The 22,584-nt window shown below is 39.9% G+C and overlaps 1 protein-coding gene across 1 annotated transcript in view; it reads left to right on the forward strand.

The window, feature by feature from the left end:
- LOC125885530 (copine-9-like) overlaps positions 1-22,584 on the forward strand; it is a 312,413-nt gene that overhangs the window by 24,465 nt on the left and 265,364 nt on the right. The window contains exon 2 of the mRNA XM_049571170.1: positions 10,201-10,241. Within this exon, the coding sequence (XP_049427127.1) occupies positions 10,201-10,241 (41 nt within the window). The remainder of the gene's footprint in view (positions 1-10,200; positions 10,242-22,584) is intronic.

Below are 22,584 nucleotides of genomic sequence, written 5' to 3' on the forward strand. Positions count from 1 at the left end.
CCTTATCCGCTGTGAGGGTCTTAAGGACAGAAGGATGTCGTATGCTGTAAAGCCCTGTGAGGCAAATTGTGATTTGTGATATTGGGCTTTATAAATAAAATTGATTGATTGATTGATTGATATGTATATATATATATATATATATATATATATATATATATATATATATATATATCATCCATGGAAGAGGACCCACTCCATATACAGATATAAATGCCTCATTGTAAGGTAACGAAAACACAACAATTCTTAGTGTCAGGTGATTATACACAAATGGAAACATAATTATGAATATTATATCCCATTTCTGCAAATAAATCCCCCTAAATCCAACACACTGATAGCTTGCAGTGCATCTCTCTCCAGTCTGGTTGTCTTGCTAATTTTGGCTAAGCAGTTTGTCTGTGTCTTGCTTGTTTGCCAGTCATTTACAGGCTGTGTTGTGTGACTTTGAGCATGACAAAAATGTGAGTGAAAAATAACTATTTATTACATTTGATAAATGCCAATGGGCAACTTTGTTTAAACTGCAACTCGGAAAAAATGGACATGATGGCACATTTCATAGCACACATTATTTTAAAACAAGTCAGTGATTGTTAGGGCTGTCCCTAATACCAGTTTTGGCCGTTGAAGCTTCAGTGTCAACTATCTGTGATAGATCAAAGCTTTGCAGGGGAAGGTTGGTAGGGGGTGCAGGTAAATGAGAGACAAGGGCATCAGTCAGTCCACCAAAAATAACATGACAACTAGCCATGTTTGCCATAACAGTAATGATTTGCAAGATGGCTAAGCTGTCTCAGTTTTCAGGTGATTTGGCAAGTTTGTTTTAGTTTTGCGACATACCAGTTTCCCTTGGCATAGCTGGCACTTGACTTTTGGGGGTCATCTTCACAAATTTTGACACTATATCTGTATCTGTACTCGCATATCTGTAAGCCTGTCACTGTCAAACTGGTTTAAAGGATGAAGGTGTGACATTGTGGCAATGGAAAATGGTTTACATGGCTTATGGGTCAGATTGGAGGTTCCCTTAGCAGAATTTTGCTTCGAGCCCCAGGGAGGTCAGGCTCTGAATGACATGTCATGTATGGACTTTGTGAATGAGGTTTGTGGACAGAGTTTGAAGGTTCCAGTTTCACTTTGACTCTCTGTTGGGTCTATTTCTTCAGTAGAAGGTGAAAAATACTCAGCAAAAAAAAAGTCATCCCTGTTTGATAAAAGCAGTTGCGTGGGGGAACATAAGGCTCTTACACTTCTGTGTTTTGGCGCTACAAAACTGCCACTCTGTTGGCAGGGGAGGGCTACTGTACTGAGGCTCATGCATGACTATGAACATAAACACACTGTATGTCGACACAAACGGTCCATGAACATGCAAGGACACACACTGTGGCGCTCCCTGCAGTGGCTGAGACTCGCTCCTTGTCACCTTGACAGCTACAAACCCTCTAGAGGGGAATGTTTCAATCTGTCAGTTATTGCTCCTCTGCTCTTTATTGAATACTGTGTTTGTTATCACAGTCAATTCTCACTAATGTGTCAAGTTGTTAGGATGAAATTGGGCCATAATCCTGGCAATGATTTGATCTCGTGTTAGGATGCTCTTTGTGTGTGTGTGTGTGTGTGTATGTGTGTGTGTGTGTGTGTGTGTGTGTGTATGATTCATTTCCCTTGCTGCCGCTACAAATGAGGAAACATGAAATCCTCTGATGTGTCAACTTTATTATTACCAGGGAATGAGAGTTTGCACCTTAACTCATGCCATTCCAGTTTTTCTTCTTGTTGGCAGCTGAGCTGACTGGAGAAATTCCAATGACACAAATAAACAGAAAACATTAAAAGGGTGCCCACTCTACTAATTACACACTGGACTTGTTGCCTGACTGACTGTGAAGGGATTTATTCCAGTTTTGTATTGGATTTGAAAAGAAGCAATGATTTTAAGCTTAACTTAAATTTCAGTTTCAAAGAGAAATCGTGCCTTATTTCCAGAGTTTCAGTGTAGTTTTATTAGTTCTACAGAAAAGTGACAGTGTTCACTACAAGGTGGGGAACACGAGCAGTCACATCATCAGACGGGTTTAAAACAAACCCAAAAAAGCAAACAAATGTGAAAATTACAGTATTACCCATGATAAACTAAGAAATGCAAGCAAGTCCAGTTTCCTACGATATAGCACTTAGGATTACCCATGATAAACATTCATCACAGTTCACTTCCTGCTTCAACTTCCTGCTTCAATTTCTCCATCAGCATTTACTATGGCGATGGAAGTAATCATCAGGGCTTCCAAGTGGGTGGTAGGTGGGGAGAGACGGCAGAACGGGGTGCATCTTCCACCAGTTAGGGCTTACATGGATGACATGACACTGGTGACCACAACAATGCCATGTACAAAGAGGCTACTAGAGAAGGTAAATAAGAACCTCAAGTGGGCCAGCATGAAGATCAAGCCTAGTAAATCTAGAAGCATTTCGATACGTAGAGGGAAGTTAAGTGATAGGAAGTTTGTCATAGATGATGAGGAAATCCCAGCAATTAGGGAAAAGTCAGTAAAGAGCTTAGATAGGTGGTACAATATGGAGTTGAATGATGAGGAATAGGTGGTGAAATTTAGAAAAGATGTGGCTGAAGGATTGGATAGAATAGATAAATCAGAACTTCCAGGAAAGCTGAAAGTTGAAGTTGTGGTGTTGCAGTTTGGGCTTTATCCTAGGTTAATGTGGCCACTGTCAATTTATGAAATTTCAGTATCCGTTGTGGAGAGAACTGAAAGGTCGGTTAGCTCCTATATTAGGAAGTGGTTGGGCGCTCCTGGGTGTCTAAGTAGTGTTGCATTGTATGGAAAAGGGATACTTAAGCTGCCAGTATCTAGTTTAACAGGGGAATTTAAATGTACCGAGGTCAGGACAGAGCTCTTGTTAGCTGGGAGTAAGGACGTGGTAGTTAGGAGTGTGGTTCCAAATCCAACCAAGGGGAGGAAATGGAAGCCGAGATCGGAAGCTCAGGAGGCAGAGGCAGCTCTTAGGCATGCAGAGATTATAGGTAATGTTCAGTTTGGCTGGGGAGGCGGTATGGAACAAAGCAGGTCTCAAAGATAAAAGAAAGCTGGTTGTGAGCTCTTGTCACTGTTTCACGTAATATGCGTGGCTTCTCGCTATGACGGTCACGGAGAAAATCAATAGAGAAGAACAGGTGTGAATTTGGACGCACTATGCATCGTTCTGGCCCATAGGGTTAACTTTAGCTCATAATGGAGTTATGATATGTAGCATGTGAAATAGGGTATGGTGAATGTGCTAGGAAATGTAGTATCGGCATGGTCACTACCTGGAGCTCGCATAAATGGAGCCTGGGTTTGTTGAAGGTGGAAGTGCTGTTTGGGCTGAGAAAGCCATGTGTAATGTAAGGTAAAGGAGGTTGTTGGGTTGGTGCAGGGAGCAGTGAGAGCTGGCATTAGGGGGAGTGTCTCTGGGACACCAGAGATCACTGTCTAGCCTCCTGGAGGTGTCGTGGGACCAACAAGACGAAACACTGGTGAAAAGAGGTTCCCACCTGATGACCCCAAAGACATGTTAGTTATCACTGCTCACTGGTCTGTAAAGTTGAGCCTTGCCATAATGGCTTATCATAGGGCTTAGGAGGTTATTCAGTGAGTGGTGATCCTTTATTTAGAGTTTATTTGAACATCACAATTCACTTCCTGCTTCAACTTTGACCCACTCTACTTACCATAGTTGTGTGTCCATGAGAAATGATCACTGACATTCCAGGTGTCAACCTGAAATGTGTCCAACCTGTCTGACCATCTTAATGCTCATGGTTCTTGCCCAGTTGTACTGCATTGTAGCATTGTAGAATTTTGTTCCTAGAACACAGCAATTACTCTGGTGATTGTGTTATCATAACCGATAGAAACAATGGCTAAAACTATGAATTAAGTTGTATTAAACCATTGTTATCCTTTATAGGAATGATTCACTTTCTTTCAAGTCTGTCTTAAAATGATGCTTACATACACCATCCTTGTCTTCCTCTACATAGTTCTCTTGCCTTTGCAGTTGCAGAGAACCTGTGGGAACCCATAGACGGATCTTCCAGCTCTGCTGTTTCATTTGTGTTCGCCATAGTGTGACTGACTCCCACACCAATATGCTTGTTGTGCTAACCACAGCATATGTTGCTAACAACAAATCTCTAAAAGTGCACAGTTGGAACTTGTGCTGATGGTTCCACAATATGTGCATCAATCTACACACCACCACGGAGGGGAGGAGGGGTCAAGAGGAAAACAACAATATTGTCTGAATCTGATTTAGATTCTGATGAAGAGAAGGGACTGTGAAGCAAAAGAAGGAAAGAGAGACTGTGTGTGTGTGTGTGTGTGTGTGTGTGTGTGTGTGTGTGTGTGTGTGTGTTAGATTGATGAAGTTTGGAAGAAGTTTGTGAAAGGTCTGTAAAAAGTTCTCACTTAAAACAGATCCACAGTGCACCCTGGGGCGCAGATGGAATTTTTGAACTGGGGGGGACCAAGCTGTCGGCAAATGATTCCAACTCAATTGGTTATTTTGTGTAAATACACACACACACACACACACACACACACACACATATATATATATATATATGTATGTATAGTATACTGTACATATATATATATATATGTGTGTGTGTGTGTGTGTGTATATACATACTGAAGCTGCAATAAACATTAGAATCGTGAGTTTTCTGACTGAATGAACATTGGTAAACAAAGGCCTACCTGATCAACACTAGCCATACATGATCAAACTGTTGCTGCTTACTAAAATAACATTATACATAAAAATAACAACATTAAAGTTATTCACTTACAGCCTAGAATGCTGTTATTTTACATGTAGCCTACTTCAGGTAAGTCCAAATGCCTTCTTATTATTGTCAGACTAGCTACTCAACATTACAAAACAAATATTTGCCACATCTGGGAAAGGCAACAGGCAACAGGCACAGGATATTTACATCTTTTGGTTCTTGAAAAAAACGCTGTGATTATTTTTCTTTCTTCTCTGGCTTCATGTGGCAGAAAAATCACCAGCTCAGTCATTAGACAGTTATATATGATCACTATGGTTACCGCTACAGGCACTGGCACAGGCACAGTCCTCTTAGGACCCCGGGGTCGAGAATCGTGCCTTATGGTGAGTTACAATTAAATTGGAAGTTGGAACTCAGAACAACGTAATCTCCGAACTGAGCGCTTCCCAGTTTAAAAACTGGGACATGGAACATGGAATTGGAAAAAAAATGGACAATTAATGAAATGAAACGAAAAACCCAACCTTTATGCTTGTAGATGCTAGATTTCAATGCTTTTCCGACTTCAAAACTCCGACTTATGAGTACAACTGAACGCACCATTAGTTGTAACACAAACACCGGGCTATCAATGGGTCAGCTGTGCAGTGTCATTAACCGAGAATTACATGGAAAATTGAACACCTTGCTTTCCCAACTCAGCAAGAATCAACTTTGTGCTGCAATGTAAGTTAGCCTAACTAACACTGCAACATTGATCCTCTTTTTTACCTGTGTGTGGGGGGGACAGTGGGGGGGATGGATCAGGGTCACTATAAATCTGGGGGGGACATGTCCCCCCTGTCCCCAGTGCCATCCGCGTGCATGAGTGCACCGCTGTTTGGGTGTCTGTTTGTTGTATTTGTGCATTTGAAAAGTGTGTGTGTGTGTGTGTGTGTGTATGTGTAGGTTGAGGGAAAGGAGTTAACCCTATGGGCCTGAATGACGCATAGCGCGTCCAAAATCACACCTGTTCTTCTATGTGGATTTTCTCCACCACCATGCGTCATAGCGAGAAGATAAATTTACACTAAAATTATGTATAACAGAGCTTTCATACAGCTCTGCACACACATTACTCTTGGATGGATTACTCGTGAATGCAGCATCGCACAGAAATGCCACGCATATCACATGAAAGCGCAGGAGCAGAGCTTTCCAATGATATCACACACATCATTGTGCTGTCATCCCATCATGCTATAAATCCAGATTAATTGTCTACAAAATAAAAACCTGATGAATTTCTATATAATCCATTATACAGATCTTGTTATCAGTCACTTCATATAGTGAGGAATATCGTATTTTACCGCGTCTTAGGCTTGCGTGTGTTTCTCCCTGTCTATCCACATTTCTAGTCCGACTTTCAAGATGCAAATATCGCTATATTATATAGTGTCCCGTTGACACTCCATCAAACTTTGTATGACAAGACCAGCGTACTTCACCTTTGCGCACCCAGACAACTGTAGCCTAATTATGCATGCATGACAGGGTCGTAGTCACCATATACATTGAGGGGGACATGTGTTCCCCCCAATGCCCAAAATGCCCCCCAGTATATAACTGAAACCGAAAAACAACAACAAACTTTGTTTAATGCAAACAAAGTGGCAAATATTATCTCGGAGGAGATCATTGCACTGGGCTGACTATTTTTCTATGATCTTAGATGTAAATATTGCATGTTTCTTTCAGATAAAACACATTTTTGACTCGTGAATGAGTCAATGGAATTTCTTGCAATAATGAAAAAATACTGGCAATAATGAAAAAATACTGGCAATCATGTCCGCCTGGCACAAACCACATGTTTTGGACAACTGTGAAGTGACAGAATGTCCCACCATCATGGTTCTTATATTGCCAGATTCCAGAGAGTCTCCCTCTTCATATATGGCAGAATATGTCTTCTTCCAACTTGCTATGGTGAGATACATGTAAAAATGTAAGAATTTAGTAACACAGATTTGTTTTTTTCATTGATATAAAATACAGGCACATAGTAGGACATGAAATGATGGCAAATCTGGATAGCCCAGATTGTCCTGAAAAAAAAAACAAGATATAGCATGTGTATGTAGCCTTTATAATGACTGTGATATGAGCTCAAAAGTAAAGGCAGTAAAAAATACCCCAAAAACGCCTAGGGCCCATAGGGTTAATACTTTCTGGAGGGAAAAATGTGTATAGAGTGTGATTACAGAATGATGGGAAAAAAGTTAATTTCCAACACTAGTGTTAAATGAGGCATGTAAGTGGACCTTCAGACTAATGAAATGGCAATCTTTCTGACTTAGTCTTTTCAATGCTGAATGACCTTTTTGTGTTTCCTCAGAGAGTGTTTCTTTCCTGCGCTGGAGTAGATGGATGGAAACAAAAAGAGAGACTTTGGTGGATGTTTGAGGATTTCACATCCATTTTGGGAGAACAGTGAAGGATGTGACATACAAAACACCTTTCCCTTTAGCCCAGTGCTCCTTTGACTCTGTGAGCTCAAATGCTACATTTTAAATTGCTATCCATGTTAAAATGTTAATGTTTTGTTTTGTAAATGTCTTGTCTTTTATTTTCTGTTGGATTTGTTGAGAAAGAGATGGTCAGACACACAAACATGTGGAAACATGCAACAGCAGAACAGTTTGCTCATCTTAGCACTTAGATTCAAAACATTCATTGATTCATTCATTTTTGTCTAACTCCTTATCCTGTTAGGGGTCACGAGGGCTGGAGGCTGTCCCAGCTGACATTGGGCGAGAGGCAGGGTACACCCTGGACAGGTCACCAGACTATCACAGGGCTGGCTCATAGAGACAGACAACCATTCACACTCACATTCATACCTACGGGCAATTTAGAGTTATCAATTAACCTGCATGCAAACTCTGCACAGAAGGGCTCCCCCATCCTGGGTTTGAACCCCCACCCTGGGTTTGAACTAGGAACCCTCTTGCTGTGAGGTGACAGTGCTAACCACTGCAGCACCGTGTACAATTATAATGAAATAACATCAGTTAATCAAACAATAAACAGTGAAAGAAATCCTAATTCTGTTAAGGAGCATGTCAAACTCTTTGTGCAAATTTAAAACATTTTGTTAGTGTTTAGCAGCTGACAATGGAAACAGAATAAATAGACCAAACAAAAATCTCGGCTGTGGTCAATAGTTTCTGTACAGGTTTTATACCCAAAGTATTTAATTTTTGCTGTTTCTCAATCAAAAGAACAACCAAGATGGATTTTGATGATAGTGTGAAGTAGCATGGGATCATTCATTGCTGATGAAAATCTATCTATCATTCTAATTGAATAGTTGGAAAGTCAGTCACACAAGTCACACATCTACTGTGGCTAATGTTATGTAGTGAATTCAGTCATGGGGTAGACCAGCACTGTTATCTGTGGTCAACACAGTCATACCAAAATGTGTTGAATGCTATAATGTTATAACATTACTGTATGCATTGGCAGGTCTTGTCTTCTTCTCTCTCTTTTGTACTTCTTCTGGTTAATGGCGGGTGGTAACTGTTATGTCATTACTTGAGTTACTGCATGCCAATCATGCATGCAGAAGGTTGCTGATGACATAACATGAATGCAGCATTATTATTAGTATTATAGTGCATTATGCTAACATATTAACATGAAGTGCCGGAGCCAAGGACGATTTTCAAACTACATACTAATTGTATATAGCAAACAAGACATACTAGTTCTAGACATGTAAGTCTTAAACTGCCTCATTTTAAGTTTAAATAACCAATTGTTTTTACATTTCACCTAATGTCGTATTTAACAGTCCATTGTTCTTAACTTTATTCTTTTTTTCCTTTTTTTATACATCTGCCTGGTTAGTTAAACATTAACTGTGTATTTTGTTGTTGTGTTTCATCTGTAAAGCACCTTGTTACACTGGTATTGATTCTTCTTCTTCTTCTTAGTGACACCCACTAACATTTGGCTTTTTAGTTTAGTGGGGATGGTTTTAATTGGCATTCACTGACTCTGACACATGACTCTGCAGTAGCCATGGGTATTTATTGCCCTCAGCTCTGATCGGCATTGATGCGAACACTTATGATGATAGCTTATCTTAAGTGATAATGTTTAAAACCAGAGTGCTGATCTATGGCTAAAGTCCCTTGTTATTTTTGTTGCATGTGTTTTTCCACAGCAGGGCAGGTAAAAGAAGTTTACCTGTTGGTGCTGAGCATTTTGCAGAGGTGCAGTAAGAGCTTGTTGTCTGCAGCTCTTTATCTAATATCTCACTGTGGCTGTTTCTGCTGTCACTTTCCTCCCTACCTTATTAGCAGACTTGCCTTTGCTGAATAGAATCTGCTAAGAAAGTTCTGCTAATTCAGTAATAACACATTTATTTTCCTATAGATTCTTCACAATAAAAGTCCCATATTATTTTGTAATGCATAGACTTAGGCAGCAACTTCACACAACTTCTAATATGGCAGATAGCTAACAGGAAAACAGTAAAATAAAGCAAATATCTAAAGTAAAAACAGGATGCAGGAGAGAAACTCAACTCGAAACCACAGAGATTCAGGAGACATTTAAAAATGCCTTTCTTTCTGCAGACAGCAGTGAGTATGGTCTCGCAGCACACAAGGCTTGTTCGAGGGGGAGAGGGGGGTCATTGGGGATTGGCTGTGGTTGGCGAGACATTACCACTACCCACTTGAAGGCGGGTAGCCTGGCTTTTGGACCTACTCCTCAGAGGGTCCATCTCTAGCGTGGTTTAGCGTGGCGCGCTGCCTCTAAACTAGCAACTGAAACAAAAATTGGCGCGGCAACTCGGTGTGGCCAAGAGTGCTAATGAAAAAAAGGGAATTAGTCTGCACTAAGTTTGAAAGAGAGACTGAATAAGTAAGAGATAAAAAGAAGTAACCACCGTTTCTTTCCTTCATGCTGCTGTCTGATAGTGATGTCTAGTAATGATGATGATAGTCTTATGCTTTACCTGTTCTCTAGCCTTTTTGTGACGTCGAAGTGACACACCAAAAATAAATAAATACATAAAAATAAAGCTGCGTACACAACTCTTATCTATTGGCAACGGGAAAGAAGTCTATAGCCTAATTTTAGCTGGTTTACCTTTGTTTAAAAAAGCTGCGCACACATGCTAATTCTGGTGGAAGTGGGGTATTAGACTCCCATGCTGTTGTCATGTTATGTTTAAGATAATTAATGGGCCAGTTTGGATAAAAAACAGTGCATCACAGTCATTTTATAAGGACTAAAACTGAATTTCAACTATGACTGTATCTACAGTAATCTGAATTCTCAGCTTTATAGACAGAAAAAAATTGCTTTTTCAGTCTCTAACCTCTTTCCTTCTGTTGCAGAAATCTGTTAGACATGGACACCTTCTCTAAGTCAGATCCAGGTAACTGCTGCCATTTTCTCATTCATTATTTTCATCAAATTCAACGTGCATGTTTGCAATTTCAGCTCAGCAGTGATTTCACGTCCCCAGTGCCATTTACACTGCACAATACATTACTCAATCAGACTGTTTTCAATTTCATGCAGCGATTATTAAATCACCACTTTATGCACCTTGTCAGTGCACGCAGCAAGCATCAGTGAGCACTAATGCAGTGAGTCACTCCCAGAGCATTTACACACACAATCGACAGCCCAGAGAATGAAAAACTGTGTCCCATGGGTCAACTGGCAGACTTTGAATCAAGTTTTGTTCCCAATTAGGGCGACTAACCACTGGAAGATGATTGACACTTAATGATTGCTGGCCACATACACAGAGACAGAGTGAGAGACACAGCATGAGCAGCAGTAAGAGGCGGACAACAAAGTTAGTGTGATTAGTGCCACACTTTGAGCTGTTTGGAAGAGGTGACCAGAGAGAAAAAGAGAACCAGGGATTCAGAGGAAGACAGCATAATTGGCAAATGACACGGGATGACAGAAAATAAATGGCTGACATGAAAGATTTCTGCTGGTTTGGTGAGGCTGAGATACAGACAGACAAAGATTTAGTCCTTTGGGTAGACAGAATCCACATGGTTTATCACTTCATTATCCACATCATGGCTGTCACCATCATCATCTTGCATGCTACTGGATAACAAGTGGCTCTCCCAGTATTTATTTGTGGCTATGTTGGTTCTATTTTAAGACCATACCTGTGTATTTTGCCTTTTGTAGTCTTTTTAACGCAACACATGCATGCAGTATTAGGAAATACATTGTACAAAGTGCATGATTTAGAGTTTCAACCTCAGGAAGAGCCACTGAGGAGGGATCCCTCTTCCAGGACGTGCAAGACGTGCAATAGATGTCATACAGAACAGATCAACATGATAAATTTACAGTGATCCACTCTCTGGAACAGAAGCACACGGCTGCTTATTATGCAGAATGATGCTCAGATGACATCATTCTGCATAAAAAGTAGCAATGTACCTCTGCTTCAGAGTGTTTGTAGCTTATTTTTGGAGAAATGGCCCTTTGGAGCAATGTACACTGGTTTTCAGAATAAAATAAATATATTAGGTGTTAAAAAAAACATCTGTAATCACACACACAAACAGCGCACTGTTTAAATCTATGTTTTTTTGATTGGCATTATTAGCAGTTGCAACTAGAGCACTTGGAGAACGCAGACCTCTGCCAAGCAGCTCAGATTTCCTGATATTTTATTATTTTATCCACTTCGCTTCAACCGATCACCACCAAAATTTTATCATCTGTTCCTTGTCCCATTATCAACCTTTCCTGAAAATTTCATCAAAATCCGTTCAGAACTCTTTGAGTTATTTTGCAGACAAACAAACAGACAAACAGACCAACGCCGGCGAAAACATAACTTCCTTGGCGGAGGTAACAATGGGCAGTCCCCGCATCGTGTCTGGTACAATCCAAGTTTTCCAAGTAACTCAGCAGACTTAAGATATTTTACAATATGAGGCAAGAGTGAGCTGACTTATATTAAAATAAGTCAAAAAACATACATTTTAGGGGATTTTCCAACACCACTGATGGATTGCTGACGTGTTGTGTTGTGTTGTGGGCTTGCAGCATTTTTTTTTTTCTAAATGTTACACATGCGTCATCAAGTTTGTAAAGATATTCATTGCATTTGCATTTGTTGTCTATTTGAAGTGCATTTTCCCTTATTGGCCACTGTATAATGTGTATTTGAAAAGTCGTGGATGGGCTGAACCCTGGTTTGTGAATGCAACATACTGAACTGAACTAAAGAAAACAAAAAACACTTCCTAACTTGACTGTTAGTGCCCTATTTGCCTCATGTTTGTGTTTGTATATATGTATGTGTATACGTGTGTGTTTGTCATCAGTGTGTCCATATATGCCTGTGTTTTTGTTGTTGAGATGTTTGATAGTGAGTGTGTATATGTTAGTGCTGTTGGGTCGCGTATTCCACAGTGACTGTTTCTCTGTAGCACAGATGAAGGAGCCTCAGATCTCGGTGTCAAAGCACACACAGTACTATCACCAACAGAAAAGAAATTCTCTTTGAACATTAGTCGTACACTACACCCAGACAAAACCAAAGCCTGAGCTGCTTTTTTACGACACAACATAAAGTCAAGTCAAAACAAATCGGGTGTGAAGCAGGCGCTCTCTAACTTTAAACCCCCCTCAGGTAGAGGTGCTCTGTGTGCTATTGTGTAACAGTCAGATTTGTGGAGGGAATTGGTTTGCTCACTTTATGATACAAGAACCTTCTTCAAGCTATGACACAAGGCTCTCTCAGAGATCCTGGTAATGGATAAAGGGGTGAATGGAGAGCAATGTGGAAGCAAGAAGCGCTCACTCTGCAGCTAAATCTGGGGACCTCATTCTGAACTCATCAAATACTGCTGCTTTGTCAGTGATCTGGGCATTAGATACGCTGCGCAAATCACGTACACAACATCGTGAACTCTGAACTGAACTGAAAATTTTCACTTACGAGGTTGTGAACACTACAAGAGGAGGGCATTCATGTAGACCCCCTAACATGACCCCATTTGAACTCAGCATGTGTTAATTAGCTTAGTTAGCAGATGCTATGCTAGTTTTCTGTGCACTGTGTTCAAAGGCATAGATTATTATTATTTTTTTTTTTTTTTTTACCAAATACAAACTTTAGATGACATTTAGTTGAGGTGCTGTGTGGCAGATAGCAGGCACATGCAAGCCTGTGACAACATAACTACCTTAACAAGCACCTCCAGTGGCCATTTGAGGAACCTAACATATCTACAATGGCTTCATTTGTCAGCCCTGGAGGATGCAGCTTGGTTTTAACACAGTAACACAGGGGTTATTATTTCTAATAAACTTCCCTGTATGTAAATTGCACAGCCTTGTTTCAACACAAAGTCGCTGTCATCGAGAATAACCAAACAAGCCCTAAATTTGCACGTCCTCATTAGAGGCCACTTCACTGATGATGATTGATTACTAGTCTGTAAAAACATTTAGATAGAGATACACTTTTTGTAATATGTGGGAACACCAATAAACTACTGTAATGTCAAATGTTAAACTGTTCAGTAGTGTTGTGTGGTAGTTTGATAGAAAATGAATTTTCTGAAGCCAATGGGCTTTCTTGGTCTGGAAACAGTGATTTTCTTGCTGAGTAACTAGTTGACGTCTATGATTTTACTATTGATTGGCCCATGACTCCTTCTGTTTTTCTCTCTTTGGCCCACAATCAAAAAAGTTTGGCCATCCCTGTTTTAACACCTGCAACCCCAAAGTACCTGAGAAGTAGACATTGCACTTCTGAAATAAGATGAATATCCAGGGCATCATGCTTGTCTTTTGTTTGCGTTTTTTTAAACCATTTGAGATTTGTTTGATGGAACATTTCACAAGGTTTCCCACTTTTGAAAAAAGTTCTGTGTTTATGTGAGTCCTTACGGTACCTTAATCTCACAGACTCGTGACAAACTCTCACAAGTTTATCTTTGTGATAATTGTCTGATGTCAGTCTGCAGATTTGGGTCTGGTTCACATACTCCAGCTTTCTCATCTTGTTTAACAATAATTTGCTAGATAAGTGTCTTTCTGTAAGATTTTTTTCCTCTCTTGATAACTTTATTTTTGCATCAGTTCTCATTTGAAAGCGTGTTGTATTCCCAACAAGTGCATTTGAGTCCCTCTTCAACTTCCTGTAAAACACTATTAAAAAGTCACAACACAGCCAGCCTAACTTACGCCTCCTACAGACTGTGAGGCTATGAGTAAGTAAGTAAGTAAGTAAGTATGTTTTATTGCGAGCTACACTGTGCAACATGAATCTAATAAACTTGGGTACAACATCAAGTTTGATGTATGCAGACTGTACGAACACAACGCCTAATCACGGTCTACAATGTACATTCATTGACATCAATACGCAAGAACAAAACATCGTCAGTGTGCATCATCCATCTGGTCGGAGAAAAATGAAAACAAACATAAATCCAATCCACCTTATAGTGGCATTTACATGTGTCAAAGAGGAGGAGGAGGAACAGAATGTGGGCGTGGTCATGGCTGGGGAAAAAAGGCCAACTTGGCATGCAAATTTTACAGAAAGAGCTCAAAATGTATGTATTTGCACCTACTAGCATTTAGCATTGTCATGTTGATCAGTGTGTCATTTCAAGCTGCATTTCTATTGGTTGGTTAGTAGATATAGGTCATAACAGCAGTCACACAGTGAGATGGTCATCCCAAATTTCTGACACTGTCAGAATTTTATCCCAGGCTGTCTTTGATCGCAAGACCGCAGCTGCCCGTGGGCAAACAAATCAGTCTCCAGAGTGCCACTGTCCAGCAACCTCAAATCTGTAGGGGAGGGGGGCGGACACAACTCACGGCAGTATTTTGAATTCGAGTGCAGTAACCATTTTGGCCACATTCTTACATACAGCGCCTTTAAATGAAATTAAATCAAATCCAATCAAAATGAATTAAATTTATTCATTCCGAAAGTTACATTGCTGATGCTTGAAAGGTTTGAGTTTGCTACAATGTATCACTCTGGTCTCTCTGTCTTCATCTATTGTTAAATTGTAACTGTAACTGTTGTTACTGTAGCAGTGAGTCCTCAGAGTCAGTCAGCAGGCCATGGATCCTTTATTGACACATCCCATAGATTGGTCTTTCTTCCTGGGTTGGTTGGAGGTGGGGAACCATGATTGAGGGTAATGATTGTGTCAAAGGGGTCCTGAACTTCAAACCTTTCCTCCCTGTCGGGGGAAAGAGGGAAGCTGGACTTGCTGTGGCCACGATGCCCCCACAGCTCTTTCATGTCCCTGGTTAGACCCTCTATCTGACCCAGGCGTCCGGTCACAACGGGACAGGGTCAATATATACTGATAATGTCACACAGCATTGACAGCTACTGATAAATGACTGAGCCTGTTCACCAGGTGGATCCATGCCTGTAGGTAACTGACTCACTTTAGAGAAAGAGTCAATACATGGTAACATTCTGTATTGATTGTGAGTGTGTGTTAGAGGTCACATGCTGTCTGATTGGTGGCGAATGGCAGAAATATACAAGTCCTGTTGCCAGAAGAAATTGTTGACATTGTACAATTCTGTAAACCACAGACTCATTACTTTTGTATATTTCATAATAATGTTTCTAAGGGCACATAGATTACATGAGCTCACCTTATCATCGGGAGGTGAAAGGGATGGTGGACGGCTGCCAAGTTATAGAACACTGATCAAGACTAACAAACAGCAAAAACTGGGTGTGTTTTAGTGAGACATTTATGGCATTTCCAGCCATGACTGTGCCACCAAAAACAGGTATTTTAAGCTTAGACATAATCTTTTCCTAAACATGACCACATGTTAATCACAGCATTACTGAAATGTAAATACATGTCAGATCAATCAATCAATCAATCAATCAATCAATCAGTCAATAAACCAATCTTTTTTTTTGTCACATGGAAATATATAAGGTTCAACTTCAGTGAAAAGTGATCCCAGCAGCTCTTTGAACTTGTGCACTAGAAGTTGTCAGAAGGAGAGTTTACAGACTGGTTAAGTGATTTCGACATCCCGATGCCACCACCGTCCAAAGCCACCCGCAAAACACTTATTTATTCAACAGGGACAGTGCACGGCTACTTAGCTGCACCAGAGTAAGTTATAAGCTAATTTTCATCTATAGTCCCTGGGCAGGAAACAGAGAATAATTTCCCTGCTAAAGGACATTATTGTATAAAAAACAAAATTGATAAATAGAACATATTCATGACACAACACTTGCAAAATAAACTTCAGAGCCTATTTTAGCATTTAGCTGAGCTGATAGAGAGGTGACTGGAAACAGCCGCTCCTATGTCATAATTTATCAGAAATAAAGTTTCAACATATCCACTAATGTTCACATGTTGCATATCTTTGGTTTGCAAAAGAACATGCCAACATTTAATCTGGGGATTTGGTTGACAAAACAGACAAGTTATTGTGTGCATGCTAAGGCAGTGCTCTCATTAACCTTGCTTTCAGCAGCAACAAGCAGCTGGTGACGAGCCCACTGTACAGTGCTGTATGTTACCTCCCCATCACCAAACAGCAGACAGACATGGGTAGTAACTACCTGGTGGACATAGTGGCAGCTGAAACGTCAGATATTTCTCTCAGACACTGTTGGAAACCAAAAAAGAGTTACAGAGAGGTGTGAATATTACATGTTCTATGTCAGGTGGCCAGAAAGATGACTCCAAATGGTACAGTTAAGGTGACAAGATTTTTGACATGAAAACTGGGGTCATTTCCAGTCCAGCAGTAAATATATCATCAAATTATTAAAAGTTATTATCTGTAAAATAAAAAGGAGAAAAAATTGGGGTTTCATTTGTTAATGGTAACTGTTGCACTGTAATAGTCTATGATGCAAGCTGATTGATAAAATCAGGAGCTATGTATCCAGTAGCAACAATGTTGTTTTAAATTGTGCCCAAGCCCCTGTAATAATATCCTTCATACAATTATGTTGGTTTTTAATTATGTATGCACACTATTGGATTCGATATGCCGATATATAACAACTTATTTGACTGATAACTGATACCAATATTGATATATCCACTTTTTTCACCACCTAATTTTAGTGATCGTCAAGTCTCTTCTATAGTCAAAGTAACATCATATTATGCATGCTTACAAAAAAAAAAAAAAAAAATCAATTACTGGTCCTTTGACCCATTGGGAAAGCTCCCACAACTGAAGCTTCCATGTTGATTAAAAATTACATCAGCTAGAGGTAACATCACATCACTTGCTACTAATCGGTTAGGTCTGAATGATAACCCATACCAAACAGGAAACAGCTCACATGATGTTGTATCAGCTAGAATTGCAGCATTACATTCAGTGTCCATATTCACTCTCTGTTTTAATAAAGGTCACAGACAAATGTGAATGTTTTCTTTCCCAGAGCACTGCTTTTCATAAAGTCTGGTATGCTAATAAACCAGCTTGTTGCAGTTTGATACCACCAATGAGGTTTCCAGAGGATGGGGTTCACATTAGCTTTCCTTTCCAAGTGGGCGAGACAGTGCCTTCTCCTTTTCTCTGAAAAGGCTTCCCATTAAGCTGTTCCTGCGCTGAGTGTGGATGACTGTGTTTACAGTCTCTGCTGGGCTTCAGCCTTGCCTTCATCTCTGTGGAAATGCCTGTGAGATTAGATTTTTGATTCCAGCTATCATCTGCTCACATCCTTTAGGTGAGCAGCACTGACCAGGCAAAGCTCTCAATGATGGGTTTCTCCTCACATCGATAATCCATCACACAAATCTTTACCTCCACACTAAAAAGACCCAAACCACCGTCAATTGACTGCTGCTCTGAAGCACAGAAATATAGAATTTCCTCTTTTCAGAAGGCTAACCCACTTTCTGTTTTGCTGTTGGATTTTTTAGGTTTTACAATAAAATTCCATTTATCTCATCCACTTGGCACTTGCTAGTCTTCTCTGGATCTCCCCAAATCAATTGATCTTGCTTACTTTGTTTATGCAAGGAACTGCATACAAACTCACAAAAGCAGAGCAGAATCTACCCGTTGGGGTCCAAAAGTAGTTGCTAGGGCAGTCCAGTTTCCTATTTTCATTTTTAAAGATACAGTTATCTGCCCCAACAAAATATGCCACATAAAGCCTTTTTTTGGCGGTGGCACATGTTACAGCAAATGTAAAATGTGCATCATGTTACATATGCTGGAATACTACTAAGCTGCAAAATGCCAGTGTTGTTAACCAGGGCAGTACACAAATGTGCATTCGAAGCTTGTGCTGGGGTCTTCGCAGCTTACTGCAAACCTCCAACTTTTTGTATTATACTATGTGGTTGTGTTTGAGAAAAAGACAGAGGATGACAGACAGAGGGGAAGTGGACTGTTGTACACAGTGTTTCTGTAAGTCATTAACTTATTCACAATGCTGCTTTGTCACTTTTTGACCCATCTGCCTGTGGGTTACAGGTCAACCTACTACTAGTTTTAGTTTCCCAGGATTTGCAGTGCACCCATGAGGTCAGATCAAAAGTCAGGTAGTAGGAAGGTTGGATTAAAAAAGGCCTGACCCTGTCTTGAGGGAAGGACAATTATGTTTCACTAACGTTTACTTAATAGTTGAAATTGCCTGAAAATGATTGTAGCTTATTGATCCAATCAGAAAATTCTTGTGTCATTTTCAGAACACTGTAAGTCTGACTTTAGCCTTTGATTTTGTTGTGGAATTAAAGAAAATGCAGCAATGTTTTTGCATTTGCTAGTCCTTTGGTCACTAAAAATCTTCTTTTACCAAATGACTGCACAGTTTTTGAATAACAAGCCTTTTGACCGAATGTTAAAAGTGCACTGAAGTGAAATAAAGTAAGTTCTTATTTAACACCTGTCACATGCACAAGACCAATATGTTAAACCTGGGAGAGAATAAATGATTACAAATAAATAGTCATATAAAAACAATGCTAGTCATTTAATATGCAGTGCAGTTCATAAAACCCCAAATGATCAAATGTTCTGTATCAGCAACTGCTATTTTGCTCTAGCTTTGGTAATTACTAGTTATAGCAGTAACACCTTGGATTTACCTGATTATCACAGTGTATTCAATGAATACATCTAAAACATGTCCCAAACAATAAATGATGAAAGAATTTCAACACATATGCTCAGTAGCCATTTTATTGGATATGCTTACAATTTCTTGCTATTCAATTTTGCTTAGTTTATGATGCTCAGATCTAGATGACAAATTTGTAAATTTAATTAGATGTTTATTATTGAGGATGCAGTAGAAAGTGCTGTACCAGACAACATTATATTGATGAGAGATCCGTGCCAAACAGCCATGACTATCCAGAGAAGGCTGATGTCTCCATGAATGATAGTCTCACTAGGTTTGGGTGATATGACAAAATTATCATTCAACATGATATTGGTTCCCCATGATAATTGTTATCATGTGTCCATGATAACAGGAAGATATTTAATTATCAATGCATGTTATGAATTCATCATTTTTGCTTTCTCTACACTTTACTGCATTGTTGTAGCGTACTAGAAAATGACACGCTAGCATATGTTGGATGCTATAAGTAATTTACCATGTAGCATTAGCCCTAACTCCAGCCAGAAAGATGTCTCCTCTTGGCAGGTGCCCTTATTTGGTGATTCTTTGGTATTAAACCAAATGAAAAAAGGAGGGACAAAAAACATGAACAAAGTGCGATAAAAAATTCGGGTCTAAAGATGGAAACACCACAGATCTTTGCGCCTAACTGAAAACAGACTCATTCCACAAAGAGTAGCCAGACCAAAACTCCTACCACAATATGCAATCAACCCTCATCATGTGACGAATGCACTGATGGGAGTGAAGAGTGAAAGAGTATGAAGAGTAAAAATCCATGTTAGAAGTCAAGTTGAGGTGGTGGACAAACACAGGACTTTCACCCATGGGATGGGTGTTCATGTCCCGTGTGAAACCAAATTAACTTTGTGATATTTTAAGATAGGCCATCAACATGTTTTTATCCTTGGCCTAACCTACGTAATTTTACTTTCTTAAACCTAACCTACATAAATTTATATTTAGTATGTAACGTGACAATGCCCAAACATGATCCTTATACTAAACCTAACTAACGTAACTTTACTTTTCTTAACCTAACCTAACCGACTAAAATAATATTTAGTATGTAATGTGACAATGCCCAACCATGATCCTTTTTCTAAACCTTTTGACTTTACTTTCTTATATCTAACCTAGGTAAGTTCATTACCTTAAGTATGTAACTTTATATTAAGTACGTAACAATGCCTAACTATGTTAACTATGTTTTTTGTCTAAACCAAACCTACGTAGCTTTCCTAAACCTAACCCATGTAAATTTACCTGAAGTACATAATGATGTCCAACCATTATTCTTGTCCTCAAAACCGACCAACATGACTTTAGTATCCTAAACCTAACCTACATAAATTTCTATGTAACTTTGCTTTCATAAACCTAACCTACGTAAATTTATGTTAGTACATAATGGGATGATGTCCAACCATGTTTTAACCTATGTTACTTGACTTGCCTAAATTTAACCTATGTACATTTCTGTACGTAACAATGCCCAACCATGTTTTTTTTTCTAAACCTAAACTATGTAACTTTACATAAAGTATGTAGTGTGAATGGTCAGATATCATAGGAAGAGTTGTATGAGGATACATTGTAATAATGACCTCACCTGTTGACTGCTGATTTACTGATCTCAGCATGCCCTTGTGCAAAGTAACTCATGCTGCTCTATGGGTATTGCAACAAATGCATCCCCAGTCTGTAGATACTAATGTCTATATGCGTCTCTGTTCAGCTTTTTTTTCTTTGGAAGATAATTTCCTGGATCATTGTCTTTCTTAGAACAATATCATTAGTAGGAGAATTTCAGTATTGCCCAACCACAACCTTCACACAACATACATCACACTCTCACTGTAAATGTTTTAGGCACACTGGCCTCCATCAAGAAAAGTACATACATGGTGTATGTGTTTGTGATCATAATAAATGCATGTTCGTGCCATACTGTAGCAACACACACACACATACACACACACTCAGTCTGGTCAGTGCCTATAAATGCTTCACTTTTTTTCTTTCCACCAAATGGAATCAGTTAGCCAACCGACCCTAAACTCTCAGCCTCTTTCTCTCTGTTTCAGTATTTATGAATGTAGCTTGACCCTGTTTTCCTTTCCTTCCCTTCTTTCCTTTTATTTTTTCTTTGAAGAGAAGAGCAGAGAGAATTGGGATGTACGGGTCCCAGTGGTGGCTAGGTCATCTTGTTTGACTGGCCTGCTGTCCCACTGAAGCAGAAACATGATGCTTTCTCTACACTGTCTGCCATTACCATGGTCTGCTTTGGAGAGGAGAGGAGAGGAGAGGAGAGGAGAGGGGAGGGGAGGAGAGGAGAGGAGGCATTGGAAGGAGGATGTAAGGAGGAGGAAGAGGAAATAAAGAGAGGAGAAGAAAGGAGACAGGAGAGCAAAGAAGGAGAGGAAAAGAGATGAGGTTTGATTTTCTGTAGTTTATATATATTTTTATATATATATATATATATATATATGTGTGTGTGTGTGTGTGTATATATGTAAAACGCTACATATATATATATACATACATATATAGATATATATATATATATACAGTACCAGTAGCGGCTTGTGGTGAAATTGGGTGGGAGGGCTAACGCATTAGGCCTATGGCCTATACTGATCAATAGTTCATCTGCAGTAACAGTAACATCATACCGAGATACAGTACCAGGATACAGCAACAATGCACTTCAACAAAACTAGAGAATTAGGCTAACTACAAAAATGTTCTGATGGCTCACTCAGCTTACACGACTGTACACAGACAGGAAAGGTGAAGAAAGGAAAGGAGTAATGCTCCTTTAATAAGAGGTTAGGGCTTGGGCCTAGGGCTGGCTAGATGGGTATGGCTAAAAATATCACGGGAATTTAAAAAGCCATGCAAGTGTAGGATGGAAACTATTTATTGTCAGAAGTAAAACGGTTGCTGATCCATCTATTATTGTGTATAAAACATTATGTATAAACTTAGAGGGAAGAGGGAGGGCCGGTGGCTCCCGGGCCCCCTTCTCCCGCGGGCCTGGGTTTGGGGCGGTCGGCCAGGCCACCTCCATCACGTAGCGAGGGGGGTGCGTGAGGCAGGCAGGCCGCGGGGCCGCATTCTGTCGCTGCAGCCAGAGCACTGCGGTATGAAGGTAACCACAAAAGCAGTACTGCAGCTCATGTTTACTGCGGTAAGTTACCGTCACCGCGAATACCACCCAGACAGCCTGTCTGGGATGCAAACAGGTTAATCAACAAGTCATTTCAGTCCGATGATTTTTGGATGAGGTCCCGCTCGATAGACAGCATTTAAAATAATCCACCTCGTTCAGCATGATGCTAACGCAATTCACAAGACTCAACGCTCACTCTCCGACTACAGTAACAGCGGGCAGGCCCTCACTGTACTTCCACGCACGGTCATTGGCCAAAAGTCAGTGGCCTGGGCTGAATTAATTTAGCCCAGCTGGACAGTAAATCAAGATGGCTTGTCACGACACCTGTCACTCATGATGTGACAACAATGATAGGAAGCTGATTCTAGGAGTATGGGCTGTAAAAAATCAGCCCATTTTGATAAATCCCGTATTTTTGTGACTATTTTA

This window comes from Epinephelus fuscoguttatus, linkage group LG1 (genome assembly GCF_011397635.1).
Source record: "Epinephelus fuscoguttatus linkage group LG1, E.fuscoguttatus.final_Chr_v1".
NCBI classification, from domain to species: Eukaryota; Metazoa; Chordata; class Actinopteri; order Perciformes; family Serranidae; genus Epinephelus; species Epinephelus fuscoguttatus.